This window comes from Sparus aurata, chromosome 23, assembly GCF_900880675.1.
Source record: "Sparus aurata chromosome 23, fSpaAur1.1, whole genome shotgun sequence".
Taxonomy (NCBI): Eukaryota; Metazoa; Chordata; class Actinopteri; order Spariformes; family Sparidae; genus Sparus; species Sparus aurata.
Window position 1 is genome coordinate 1,709,457 of NC_044209.1, and position 14,453 is coordinate 1,723,909.

The 14,453-nt window shown below is 41.2% G+C and overlaps 1 protein-coding gene across 4 annotated transcripts in view; it reads left to right on the forward strand.

Moving 5' to 3' along the window:
- Nucleotides 1-2,274: 2,274 nt before the first annotated feature.
- LOC115576277 (SWI/SNF-related matrix-associated actin-dependent regulator of chromatin subfamily E member 1-like) overlaps nt 2,275-14,453 on the forward strand; it is a 30,459-nt gene continuing 18,280 nt past the window's right edge. The window contains exons 1-2 of one of the 4 annotated variants that reach the window (XM_030408796.1): nt 2,275-2,541; nt 3,154-3,216. In XM_030408796.1, coding sequence (XP_030264656.1) covers nt 3,210-3,216 — 7 coding nt within the window. In that variant the 5' untranslated portion in view covers nt 2,275-2,541; nt 3,154-3,209. The remainder of the gene's footprint in view (nt 2,542-3,153; nt 3,217-14,453) is intronic. The other 3 variants (XM_030408794.1, XM_030408797.1, XM_030408795.1) reach the window with 3 other exon arrangements.

Below are 14,453 nucleotides of genomic sequence, written 5' to 3' on the forward strand. Positions count from 1 at the left end.
GGATCAGCGCGATCTCGAAGAAGCCGCTCACATCGTAGTGCTGCCAGAATTATTCTTGCTCCCAGGTCCACCGGGTTCTCAATGAATGGTGACGCCATCTCCAAATGATTTACACAGTGAAACAGCGGCGCTTTTATAGCCGATTTTAAGCTGAAACTCTGAACATAACCTGGTCGGGACCAGGTTATGAGCTAAGCATAAGTTACCATGGTGATCTAGCCGGGTTAAAAGAGAGCCACCTTTGTAGTACAGGGAAGCCTGGCTTTAGACTCAACATACCTCGCTAACCCACTAAACTGGCTTCGTAGTACAGGCCTCTGGCCTGCTGTCATCATCAACACCGTCGGCAACAGAGTTTTTGGCCGGTGTTAGTTTTATAGAAGCGTGTGCTGCTGAGAGATGCTGCATTAGATCAGAGTTGCTTACAACGGACGTGGACAAAGGAGGTTAGAGTCGTGTCTGTACTTCCACTTTGAAAACGTTAACTTTCCCTCCGGACTCGCCTTGCTGCAGTTCACCTCTGCAAGTTTGTGTGTGTGAGGCTGCTGCGTGCATGTGTGGCTTGTGTGTAAACTGAACATTGACACTGATTGGCTTAAGAACTCTCACTCAACGTTAGAAAGCCAATCACCATCACCTATGCGGTTGCCTCGCCCCTCCCTCCTGCCTCACCGGAGGAAAAATAAAACAGCTCTGCAGCTCCGGTGGCTGAGAGCAGAGTCGGATGACAGCAGCCTCAGTTTGTAACGCACCACAATTAATAGTCGGTAACGGCGTTGTAACGATGGAAATAGCAATTAGTTAGATTACCCGTTACTGAAAAAAGTAACTTGGTGCTCCAGTATAATCGGTACCCCTGAAACTCTTCCATTGAGAAACGTTACGCGGTGCAAAAATTAGTGCGATTAAAATGCGTCAAGTTACTTTTTTTTTTTTTAACGCGTTAATTTTTGTGTAATTAATTAATCGTAATTAACGCGTTAAAGTCCCGGCCCTAAAATATATACATACATATATATACATATATACATATGTTTATATATATATATGTATATGTGTATATATGTATATGTGTGTATATATATATATATATATATATATATATATATATATATATATATATATATATATATATGTGTGTGTGTGTGTATGTATATATTAGTGTATTAGATAGAGAGATAGATAGGAGAGTAATGGTGGACCTCCTCAGGGATAAACACTTTTTGTCTGCTATGACGGCGGCGCGGCAGAATTGCTACTGCTAACGTGAGTTGTCCAAAAACCTTCTTTTTAGCAAACTCTGCGTACACAAACAATGTTCTCAATGCTCGTGTTCATGTGTAGAGACCCTGGTGATACTACGAGCAAAGTTTTATGTTGTGGCTGCATCCCATTGAAAATTAGCTTGCCCGAAAACGAAACTACGGTAAATCTTAAAAGTGCCTCTTTCGTCGTAATTATGCATTTACACGAAGGTTTGAGTCATATTCAATCAGAAATAAAGCCTTGGTTGCTTTTTGGCGAGAGTTACACGTTAACTCGGTGCACCTAGGAGCATCGCGTTGCAAAAAAGTTCATTAGTGCAGCCGCGGAGCCACTTCCTTTGTCTGTTCTGTCCAAAATAAAAGCCTTTATGAGTTCTTAACACAGTCTAGTCACACAAGGTTTCGGGTTTGCCTCCGTTTTAACATGCAGCGACGGTAGCGACATTACCCCGAGTCAGTGACCATTGGGGGGCACACGGGGTGGCCAATCAGATTATAGGGGGGGCGGGTGCCACCATGGGAGCCCCGCCTCTGAGGGTATGAGGGGGGATGCTGTTCCCCTTGTTAGCAAAATTACCAAAAAGCATCCCCTTGTTAACCTGCCATAACTCTTCATCCGCTAGTAGCAGATGGTGTGTTACTAATCACAAGCGACTGCGATCAGTCAAGTCAAGCCTGGTACGGCTGCTTTGGTCTCAGGCTGCCTGGTCTATTTTTTAAGGAAGCCACAACAAGCTGCACAGAGCTGATCGCGCCGGCAGGAAGTCAGAGGCACAGGAACAGCATAGAGGATCAGGCAAATCTTCAAAATAAAACACCCTGTGCAGACATATATATGTGTCTGGAGGAAATAGGGGTGCAAGAATTTACATTAAAAGGATTAGGTGAGAGCACAGGTCTGGGTAGTGTTAGCTTTCTTAAGGGATACAGGGATTTTTCATAGGATATGATGGATAAGCAGGAATAGGGTGACTGACTGATGTAGCAAGTGTGTGTGTGTGTGTGTTTATGTATTTTTATTTGTTCTGGGGTTTTGTTTTGTTTTATTTTTGAAGGGAATTGTATTGTAAGTCTATTGTTTGATCCACACTCCGGAGCAGAAGGTGGCGGTAATGCGCCATTAAGCTGGATGCCAACCGCCGTAAAACAAGAAGAAGAAGAAAAAGAAGATGAAGAAGAAGAAGAAGAAGAACGGGCCAGACCATAGACATACATCACTTCCTGTGTGAGTGTGAGCGAAAGAAGCGGCCTTGCCTGCAGAGGAACAAAGAGCTGAGTGAGTTTGGTTACGTTGTGTCCAAAATAATTTCTTTGGGAATGTTACATTTATACCAGTTTGTAAGTGTGATGTAAAACGACCTTAATGTCTTTGTTTTGCCATTATCTAACCTCGCTGGAACGGCTAAGTTCGCTCATTACACCCATGCGCTAGGCGGTAGCTGGAGCTGTATTGTCCGTTAGCTCACTAACTGTTAGCTTCAACAGAGAGGTTTATTCAAACATATGACCAGTGTTGCTCTCTTCAGAAGTGGGAACCAGACTGAAGAAACTCGTGTTTTGTCTGTTGTGTCGTTTTTAGATCACTATTACTAGAAAATCCATTGATTAAGATAAGTGCTTGAATATTATTATTATTGAGAGAATCTGTCATTGTGTCAGCAAGGTTGGCTAGAAGGCCAGGCCGGGTAAGCTAACGTTATCGAAGCTGTACAAGCCCCGTCAGCCATTGTTTCATTAATCATTGTCGGTGTTCGTCACTTTCAGTCATCTACCGCTGTCGTTTTTGGTACTTGGTCTGCAGAACTACCAATTGCAATATTGGAGTGATTGTAGTGAATCTCATTTGTGTGTTTTTGTTTTGTTTTTTTCCTCGTGTTTTATCATCCAGGGTAACCAGTGTGTATAAGAAATAGCCTGCTCTCCTGAGTCCCTCCTCCAGCAAAGATGTCAAGTAAGTAAACGTGTAAACATTTTATAAATCACATCTATCATATAAATAAAACATATTTCTTCATGTTTGGTAATTTACCATAATATTATAAGGCCCGTCAATCAATTAATATTTAATCGCATGACTCCATAGTCCATTAGTTGCGTATTTTGTATCTCTTCTAAATGTACCGTCAAGGAATATGTATCAAGTTTCTGATACTCTTATCAACATGGAAGGGAACAAATATACTTGCTTTATGCAAATGTGTGTTTATTATTGTATCAATCTAACAAACAATGACAAATACAGTCCGTAATATTCTCTTGAATAACCTCAAAGGTACGGCATGCTACTAAAAATATGCTGAAATCCCAAGTAGCAACAACAGATGGACATACTGACCTGAATGTCATAATAATACAATGTCCGACTTGACACTTGTAAAGGTACACAACAGAGGTGCTTAAAAATATTGATTCATCACTGCATTGCAATATATTTTTTTCCCAATTCAATATCGATTCAGCAAATCCTCTGAATCAGACAAAATGTCCAACAAAAATGTACCATGCAGTCCCCAAAACGATAGCACTTTCTTTGCTTAACTATGGTTGCACTATTTTATAATTAAACACAATGTGTGCTAGGTCTGCACGATATATCGTTTGAGCATCGCCATCGCGATGTACGTGTGTGCAATAGTCACATCGCAGAGCCGGTACCTGAACGCACCTTCACGGGCGTCAGTTAGAGCGGAAGTACGGTATGGACGGGACATGGACTGAACGTAAAGTACGTTGCATTCTCTGTCAGAAAGACAACAAATTTGTCTTTAAAATAAGAGCTTTACATTGCACCCCATTGGAGTTTAGAACTGGGTTCTTAGCAGGGGGCTTTTAAATTGAAAGTAGCGACCGGTAGTAGCTTGGTGCTACGACACAAGCGGACAGCGAAGACAGCTACAGAGACCCAGGAGACACTAGCATCTCCTGGATCTCCACAGCTGTCCAGTTGCTCATCTTGATGTCCGCGGATAAAGTGATGGACTGACTGCTGTGATCAGCTGTTTCCTGGTTTAAAAACTCCCTGGCTGTGGGTCGCACCATAGACATATATACAAAGATGCCTCATTGACCGCCATTGGAGGAGGCAGCTCAGCCCCGTGAACTAATACAAGTCAATGAAGTGAACTTTATAAAGCTCACTTCTACAAAGTGCCATAAGTTAATGCCTCTCATTTACACAATCACACACGTACGGATATATTCAGGAAACAGATAGGAACCAAAAACAACGTAACGTTCTCTGATGACTATAAATATGAACTACTCCTTATATGTTCAGTCTACAGGTCCGCACAAAAAACAGGTACCAATATATACAGGTACCGATTCGCAGGTACTGAATATCGGTACCGTATCGGTTCAAATGATAAAGGTACCCATCCCTAGGTACCTGACACGCTGTGCATGCAGACTCTTTTTCTTTTTAAAAATGAAAGTAAGAAAAAGAAATGAAAATGAAAAAGGATGGCCACATTGGCGGCTTGCTGCCCAGTATAAAAACGGCTATAAACTATGCAAACAAGGGCAGCCATGCACTGCAGGCACACTGTCAAACAGAAGTGCAAAAGAAGAAGGTGCAGGTCATAGCATTAACACGCGTTGTCAGCACCTTTCTTCCAAGCAGAGGGACAGCAACTTTTTCAAAACCCATATTCATCTAGTCAAAACACACTCTTTAAGGGCTTGCTTTTTTCATTATGCGGCAGATTGCGCTATTAAAGTTGTGCTGTTGCGCATTTCATGAGAGAAGTTGTCAGTCTCATTACTTGCATAGCATAATGTGACCATGTACAGATAGATACTTTATCATACATTCATACTGTCTTGTAATTCTGCTTGAATTTTCTCTCAAAATGCACCAGATTGATGCTTTTAAATATGAAATATTCAAAATTTTCTTCCGGGGCAGCGTGTCTGTGTGCAGCTTCTCTCTGCTTCCTCACTGCCTGCAGACAGTGGGCGTGATTTCACGGTGACAGACAGTCACAGAGCAGAGGGAGACAGATGTGTTGGCTCTCTTATAGGGCTGCACCATATTGGAAAAAACTGACTTTTTTTTTTTAACCCTGATAGATAGATAGATAGATAGATAGATAGATAGATAGATATATATATATATATATATATATATATATATATATATATATATATATATATATATATATATATATATATATATATATATATATATATATATATATATATATAGTATATCTCTCTATATATCTATATATATCTATATATATATATATATATATATATATATATATATATATGAAGAAAAAACAGGAATTTTCATCAGATTACATGAATAGCACTTTATGTTATGCTGCATTTCAAAATGATAAGCATTTATATTTCATATGAGCTCATTCATGCGTGCTTGCGCCCTCCCAGAACTCCCATTCCCCAGCTGGCTTACTTTCACTTAAAAAAATTCCGTCCGTCTAATTTTCCTTCGGGTGTGGGTCGGGCATCGGTAACAATTCATAGCGGGTCGGCTCGGGTGCGAAATGTAATTTGTGCTACTGTAGGAAAACGGGTCGGATGCAGTTTTAAGTATGGCGTGTAAGGGCGGGTTTTCAAAATAAGACCTCTACAGGACTCTGCTGTGTGGTACCGACGTAAATTGTCAAACAAATTAGTTGTGTTACCTCTCGTTGTGGCAACAGATGCAAGGCACTGTCGACACATAACACGTGTTTGGTCAATATCATCCTTCTTGTAGCTGAAAAAATTCCAGATAACTAACGTTGCTTTTCTTTTTGGCACTAAGTCTTCATTTTCACGATTTTCTCTTGTTTGTTGCTCATTTTTCAATGTTGTTACCAGCGACTCACTCCATGTGCAGGGGCTGGTCTGCTTTGGCACACTGATTAAGAACTAATGTGATTGGTGGATCGCTGTGTGTCAGGTACCCTTGAAATTAAATGAGTTCATTTGCGTCCTACATCGCAGGCTCTGCGATGTGACTATTGCACACACGTACATCGCGATCTCGATGCTCAAACGATATATCCTGCAGCCCTACTCTCTTGGTCGTTACGGATTTCAAGCATCGTTTACAGACGGGCTTTGTGGTGTCCGTGGGCTTGCCCTTACTGCCGGCTACGTAAGCGAAATATTTCCATTTTTGCTTTGCTGCTTTTTCAACAAGCCTAGGACGGTCGGCAGGAACACTCATGCCACTTTCAGCTGACAGACATGCGGACTTGTTCAAAGAGTTCAAAGAGCTGCAGGTTGGCGATAAATAACGTTAAATAGCCCCCGGATGGAAGTCAAGCAAACTTTTTACACCATCAGAGTTGCACGAGGCAGTCAGGGGTAAAGCTAACTCTTTAACAGTCCAATGTGGTTCCACACATCTCTGTATACAAACGCAACGTTCACACTGGTAACATGAACTTTACCATAACATGCGCTGGTGTTCACAAGTATGCTGATCAACAACACTAATTATAAGTTATCTATTTTAAGTCAATCAGTACTAGTAATTAGAGATGCACAGATCGATCGGCAACCGATCGCAATCGGCCGATAATGCCCCTATCGGTTTTGATCGGAGTTCTCAAAATAGATCAAATCAGGCCGATCAGATGTTTCAATATAGAGACAGTGCAATGACTGCATGCAGGGTAGGAATTTCACGGTGGCCATGGCCGCCGTTTCCCCGCACTTTGGCCTTGATGCAGCTCAAAAAAAATCTCATCGTACGGCCACAGTGGCCTTTGTGCCCCTGGCCCGGTCAGCGTAGCAGCCTTTAATTGCAGCCACCTGAGTGCACAGTAGTCACTCACAGTAACTTCAGTGAGTTCGCGGTTCGTGCAGGTGGAGTCTCATCTTCACGATGATCTCACGTGAAAGCCTCTCAAACAGCAGCAGCGTCTCAAAACAGAAGAACGAAACTTACAGCACAGTGAGCGAGCGCAGCCGGTTTTGACATGATACGTAACTGACTTATGTGGTAGGATTTAGTTTGGTAAAGTTGGAAATGTATTCACAGATTCGAACTTTCCTGGATCAATAACTCATAAGTGAAACCTTGTTAAACCACAAACGACAGAACTTTCCTACCGTAGTGAGGAAGACAACGAGCTACAACCGTATGTTAATCAAAACGAGCTTTTGGACATTAACTCCGGGTCTCTATGGTCTGCCGTCTGTGAGACGAAGGCGCAGGGACCGTCTACAAAGTGCAACACCGAAAAGAGAAACTACAAAAAACTTCACTATTATTCAGAGTGTAGTGTCACCAAAATCCCTCCACACATCAGTGGTCTCCTGCTGGTTATTCTACAATTTTTTGTTTGGAAAAAATGTGCTTTGCCATAATTCTGGGGAACTTCTATTGGGAGAAATATTCAATAACACTAATATTCAGTGAGGTGTCACAAAACCCACCTCACCCTAACCCTACTTAACAAAAACTACTTTCTAATGTAACTTTAACTTGATTTTGGTATTAAAAAATGTTTTAATACACAATCCATGTCTTATCATAAATTAGGATGTTATGGTATCAGTCTGAAAGGTAAATCAACACATTTTACTCAGTGGCCTTTGTGCCCTGTCATGTGGTCTTGGTGCCCCTGAAAAAAAAAAGTGAAGGCCAAATGGACTTGCCCCTAAAATGACAAAATTCCCACCCTGACTGCATGCATTCCCACTAGTAAGCTACAGTTACTCTATGTAAGCTGAGTCCAAGTTGTCTCTAAGAGAGTCTCTAGAGTGTGAAATATTGCACATTGCCTCAGCCTGCAATAAAACAGTGGTCAATTCATGATACTTTCTCATCTCCTAATTTTTATTCTTAATAATACAATGTCAATGTTGTGTTAGAATCATTAATTAAATATATGAAAGTTACACAAGACAACAATATAGAAGAATTTATGGATTTGACGCTGTGATCGGTGATCGGCAACATCGGGATCGGCAGATACTGCTTTTGGTGATCGGTGATCGGCCCCAAAAATCCTGATCGGTACATCTCTACTAGTAATATAATCATAGCGTGTACATTTTTGTCAATTTATAATATATATTGTAATTTATATTATTAGAAAATGGTCTGATTAGAGCACAGTCATAATTTTGGTACCGTGACAACAGTAAAACAGGTACTGAATTATTTGTTTATTACTAGTTATTACTGAATCGATATAAGGGCTGGGGCGATTCGACGTCATAGACTACGTAATTACGACGATGCATGTCGTCGTAATTACGCAGTCTATGACGTCGAACAACACCACATTGCTAGACTGGTGTTTTGCACGCTGTGCAAGGCCGAGATGGCATATCACGGCAGCACAACAGCGATGCAGGAGCATCTAAAGAGGAAGCATCCCGGAGTGATCTCTCAAGGCGGCAGCCAAACAGCACCGTAAGTCCTGTTTTAAAGTTACTTCTGTTATAGTCACCCAGAAGTTGTTGGGTATAACGGGTTTCACTACTATAACCCGTTATAGTAATCTAATGTAATGTTAAACATTGCATCATCTTACGCTGTGTTTCGGCCATCTATATTTCGGCTTATTTGAACAGCTATGTATGAGTGAGAAAACGGCGTCACACACTGTTGTAAATAGTTTCATTTATTTGTCTTATTTATTTATTTAACTTGTATATATTTATTTATTTATTTATTTGTCTTGCCCCACTGATGCAAATACACATTTGCAAGTGATTAACTTAACTGGATATAAATTCAGAAATGAAATAAGTCCCCGTCATAACATTTGTACAGTTTAAGTGACGTATTCAATAACAAACACAGCAGCAGTGTGGAAACTGGATTTTTTAAAATTATCATTATACTTATGTGCTTTGTGTGTCTTTCAGGAAGAAGCAAAGCAGTGTGGAGGATTTTTTTCATAAGAAAAATCCAAGCTCATGCACACCCCAGATGGCTGCTGAGCTGTCTGACAGCATCTTTCATATGATCATCAAAGACATGAGACCCCTTGCTATTGTTGAGGGTCAAGGTTTCCGTGACATGATCAACACATTTCATCCAGGATACACACTTCCCTCCATGTATGAGACCACCTTTGAGGAGGTGAAAGCCAAACTAAGAAATGCAAAATCAAAAATCACATTGACAACTGATGCTTGGACAAGCATCGCTACAGAGGCATATTTAGGAATCACCTGCCATTTTATTGATACGGACTGGGAGCTGACTTCATACAACCTGACTACGATGCCACTTGAGGAGCGCCACACAGCAGAAAATATCGCTGGCTGGGTGGAAAAGGCAGCAGAGAAGTTTGGTTTCTCTCTCAGTGATGTACTGGCTGTTGTCCATGATCATGCTGCAAATGTGGTGGCAGCTCTCAGGATCCTGAAAGAGAAGCATGGAGTTGCTTCACACCAATGTGCTGGCCATACACTTCAGCTCGTATTGTGTGTCAACAAAATTAACAGTTTTAAGAGGAATTTGACAGCTATAATATATATGTACATATGTAGTAAGACAAAGCTATAGATTAAAAAACGATGTTCTACTGACATTTTCGTCGGTGTGATTTATTGAGGACTATAATTGTAGCTGACTTTGTTGGGTCCAGCTTCAAAGCCGAGGGCTTTGGGGCAGCAATCAGCTTGGCTCAGTTTTGGCCTGCAAAGTCTCAAAAGTCACCTTGAGGAGGAAGATGGTGTGAAGCATTTGCGGAGGGATCGTCCTGATACTGTTTGCTCACTTGCATCATGTACACATGCCAGGTTATATTTGTGCTGGTTATGAAACGACCTAAAAGCCAAATTGGAGCACTAATATTCACTCAGCTTCCCTCTTTAAAAAACCCTCACAAAATATAGCAATGGTAGGAGATTTGAAGTGTTCTGGTGAACCGTGCAGTACAGCAGTATTATGTAGGGGAAGAAAATCAACAAATAATTCAAACACAAATGCATAATATTTATATAAACCTGTCAAAATTGGCCAGAAATTACGTTTGATTATTCCTTCTAAAAATCACTGTGGTTAGAACCAATTATCTCTTTTAACATATGAAATCAACAGTGTTTCCCATAAGTCAGAGAGACTTATGTTTTCTGGCAGCAACCTCACACACAGACCAGACACTTTATAGTTGAAATGACACTGGCGGGTGCTCATCTCTCTATAAAAGCAAGGAATCTGTATGTGTGTGTGTGTGTCTGTTAGTCAAATATCTCTGCGGATCAGGATCACACTGACCTGAGACTTTCAACATGGCTGCTGCGTGGTTTAGTGGTGTGCAACTAAGCATTTGCTTGGACTGCAATGATACCGTGAATAAATTATTTCATAAATGCTTTACAAATTTTGCAAGCATTGTCCACCGGAGCCACCACAGTCACGTGCGCACCAGAGCCAATCACTGCACACCGTGGCCACGTGCGCACCAGAGCCAATCGTTGCAGAGCTCAAGCCCACGACATACCTGAAGAAACAAGCGGATTTATACCTGCAGCGGCGCGAGCTGGACCGGGATTTTGCCGGCGGTTAGGTCCCGTTCTGTTCTGTGCATCTAAACTGACTGTTGTGGATTAATGAGATTAAACGAGCCCGGACCGAGTCTGTTCGGGTCTGAGGAGATCCGGAGACGCGCGGACAACAAAGTGAAATCGGAATCTGTGGATGTTCGTGTGTAGCTAGCCGCTAGCTACACGGCCCACCTCCCGAGGCGACGGACCGGATGCATCGGCATGTCCAAAACCGGATTTAGAGTAACTAATGTCCGCCACGCTTTTTCGCAAACATTGCCATCACGTTTGCTTTGTGTCTGGTGCAGGAAGAAACGGTAAAAACGGGCTTTTGTCACGAAAGTGTCCAAGCAGCAAGTTTGGTTGTTGAGGAACGGGAAGCTGTGGGAGGGACGTATGCGGATGATTGACAGGCAACGACAGTCTGTGTATAGACAGCAATATTGAGAGTTGAGAGATTTGTGACATTTAGCGTGTTAGGAGTGTATAGTTAGTGTGTTATGTAGTGTTTGGTGTAGTGTGTTTAGTGTGTAGTGGAGTCGGTTTGTTGTTTAATGAGTCAGAACAATGAGAAGGTGGAGCAGGCAGTCCAGCTCCTTAAAGTCCGTGTAAAGCGGCAAAAAAATTGTGTTATGAGTTTGTCACACCAAAGAAACATGCATCATTGACCACTGAGCCAAATTTGAAAGATTAAAAAAATTGTTAAGTATATAAAATTAGTTTCTTTAGTTTCTAGTCACTTCCTCATATGAGTTGCTAAAGACAGTTAGAGTTACTACGTTACTTTTGTTCGGTCCTGTAACGTTGCTTTGTGGGACATTTCTCTGTATTTAGTTAAGTGAAGGACCTGTGCAGTTATCAGACTGTCAGACCGACACGCCCTCGCTCCGCGCCTCTGGATTATCCGTTCACACTGGGACGGCTCACCAATAATGCGGCCCTGATACTACCGCCACATACCGCCGGTGGGACCCGGCATAATGTGGCCGCCGCCGCCGCCACCACCGCAGCTGCAGCCGACCCACTCTGTCCCGCTGACGGCAGCGGCCACATTATGCCGGTGGGACCCACCGTCAGCGGGACGGAGAGTGTCAGCAGCGGCCACATCTCCTCGTAGGCGGGAGGAGAGGATGCAAGCCGGTACGGAGTTGACCAGCGTCAACGGACTCCCCCGTTTCCTTACGTTGTCATCCGAAGGAAACTTAAATAAGATAACAGCGCTGTCACCCTGCACACTGTGGCATCCAGGAAAGATGCAGAGCGATGTGGAGGAGACATGACTGGTTAGCTGACTGGTTGACTGGTTAGCTAGCTGCAAACTATTGTAAGCAATGCTATCCGAGACTGGAGAGCGAGTGGGAGAACCGCTGAAGCTGATGCGCTGAACGTATTTATAGCACTTCCGCAGCAGGGCTGGGTTTATGCAAATCATATGGCCGCGTTACGTAACGCGGCCATGATTTGCATGATTTCTGACCCGCCCATTAAATCCTGAACACAGAAATGTTGAAAAACTGTTTGTGAGCCTTGCTCCAAAATTAAATTCTACATGGCCGAATGGCTTTTACATGTTTTAAGTAAACACATTTATGACCTGTTTGATGTGTTTAGAAGAAAATGGCTGATTTTGGTTTACACGGACTTTAATTCAGCTGGAAGGAGCACAGGCAGACCTGAGCATTGCCTGCATTTAAATGTAAATAGTTACATATGACTTCGTAAATGTTTAAAATGTATGCACAAATTTAGCAACCAACAATTTATATTTGCATTATAAGTAAAAAAAAAAAAAATGGTTAAACATATTTGTGGTTTTCACAGTAAAAAAATCTAACTTTTTCTACTCTGATTTTGTTTTTTTGTGATTTTAGGTCCATTGTGTTAATACAGTATATCAAAATAAAAAAAATAACTGTACAGTCACACATGTGAGGTTGTACTGAAAATAATGACACCAAGTAAATAGTTTTTAAGGTGAAATATAATGGCAAAATCAAAAATAGTCAAAAACGGCCAATTATACCCTGGAATATCGGATTTTACAACAAACCTAAATATCCCTGACGTCCCACCTTCAAACACAGCCTCATTTGGCCATCCGTGAAAAAGCTACTTAACCTCCCACTTTTTTTTATAGGAATACACTTTTCTTACGGGCACTACACTAGTAATTTTAAAACAAGACAATGATTATCTGGTCCCTCAGTCAACGTTGACCAAGATTGAAAGCAATAGGTTGATAGCACAGATCTTAGAGCTATAGTCAATATCAACCTGTTGCCAACATCATATAGCCAGAGATGTGTAGTAAAAGTACATTGTGAGGATTGGACTAATCACCTGGCAGCAGAGCCAAAGCTCAGTGTTATTTGATAACTTTCTACATTTTATATTTTCCATAATTTCTTATTCATGATTAGGGCTGCAACTAAGGACTATTTTAATAGTCGACTAGTCACCGACTATTGAAACAATTAGTCGACTAATCGGATAATTATTAAATTTTTCTTAATTAAAGCAACCTCATGCTAAATTTATGTGGCAAATGATAATAAACACAAGAAAGATGGGTACTTCAATGAAAAATGCATCTTTTATTCAACTTTGCTGCTGATAGGCCGGTTCATACAAAAAGTAAATAAAAATGTCCTATCTAAAACCAATTAAGCACAGTGCTCGGTCAGTATAGACATAAGTCCATAAATAAATAAACCTCTGTCCATTTTTTTAAGGACAGGCAAATGTGTTTTATGAAAAATAAATAATAAATTAAAATCAAGTAAACATTTTTTCCTGTAAACCAAGGGCAGGCACATTAGCAGCAGTAAAAACGGTAAACAAAACAAATACTAAGTGCATTTTGTGAAGTACATTCATTGGTCAACTGCACAGTCTGTTGCAAACGAACTTTACAATTCTCAACAGTCTGAAATCTAACTGTTTTAACGACTGACGTTTGTAGATACACAGCTGAAAATAAAGCATTCAGAGTTGTCCAAGTTCAAGTTGTAAACATGGACTGTGTGATACAACCTGGACATAAACCTGTCATGGTGGACAGACCAGGTTTAAAATCAACATGGAATTCATTGTCGACCATTTCTATTATCGATTTTTATCGACAACGTTGACGAATCATGGCAGCCCTATTCATGATCATGCTATTTATGAGATAAACTCTTAATTTTCTGCAGTGCATCATTCCAGTGTTTCCCCTAGGATGGATTTGTAGCATGTAGCAGTGGAGGTGAGTGTTTGCCCGCATGCAAAATCAAGGTGCAAAGCGCAAGGCGCTGAGGGCAAAGCGCACCCTGCCGTGAGGTTTCTATGTGTCTGCTGGCACCAGAGGGGCTCTTTAAGCTTAAGTAGGTAACGGTACATTTGTGCACAGTAATGAGCAGGGAAAATATCTGTCTAGCTTACATATGGTGTCACGAGCTTTAGGAAAATACACTTTTATTTCACACAATAAAAGTACTTAAAACAACTTCACAATAATTTCACAACAAAAATATTAACAACCAACCATATACAGTAAAATCACATAACACAAATACTAGAACAGTCCAAAATGCCTGTGCTTCTGTGAAGTAATCTGTCAGTAACTTGAGATTGACAGCTTTCGCGCTTCACAGTGGCCCTTGCGCATAGTAACGCTGCATTCAAGACAGTAGGAATTTTCTGACCTCCTACTAGAAAAAGTACACTGGAACGCAA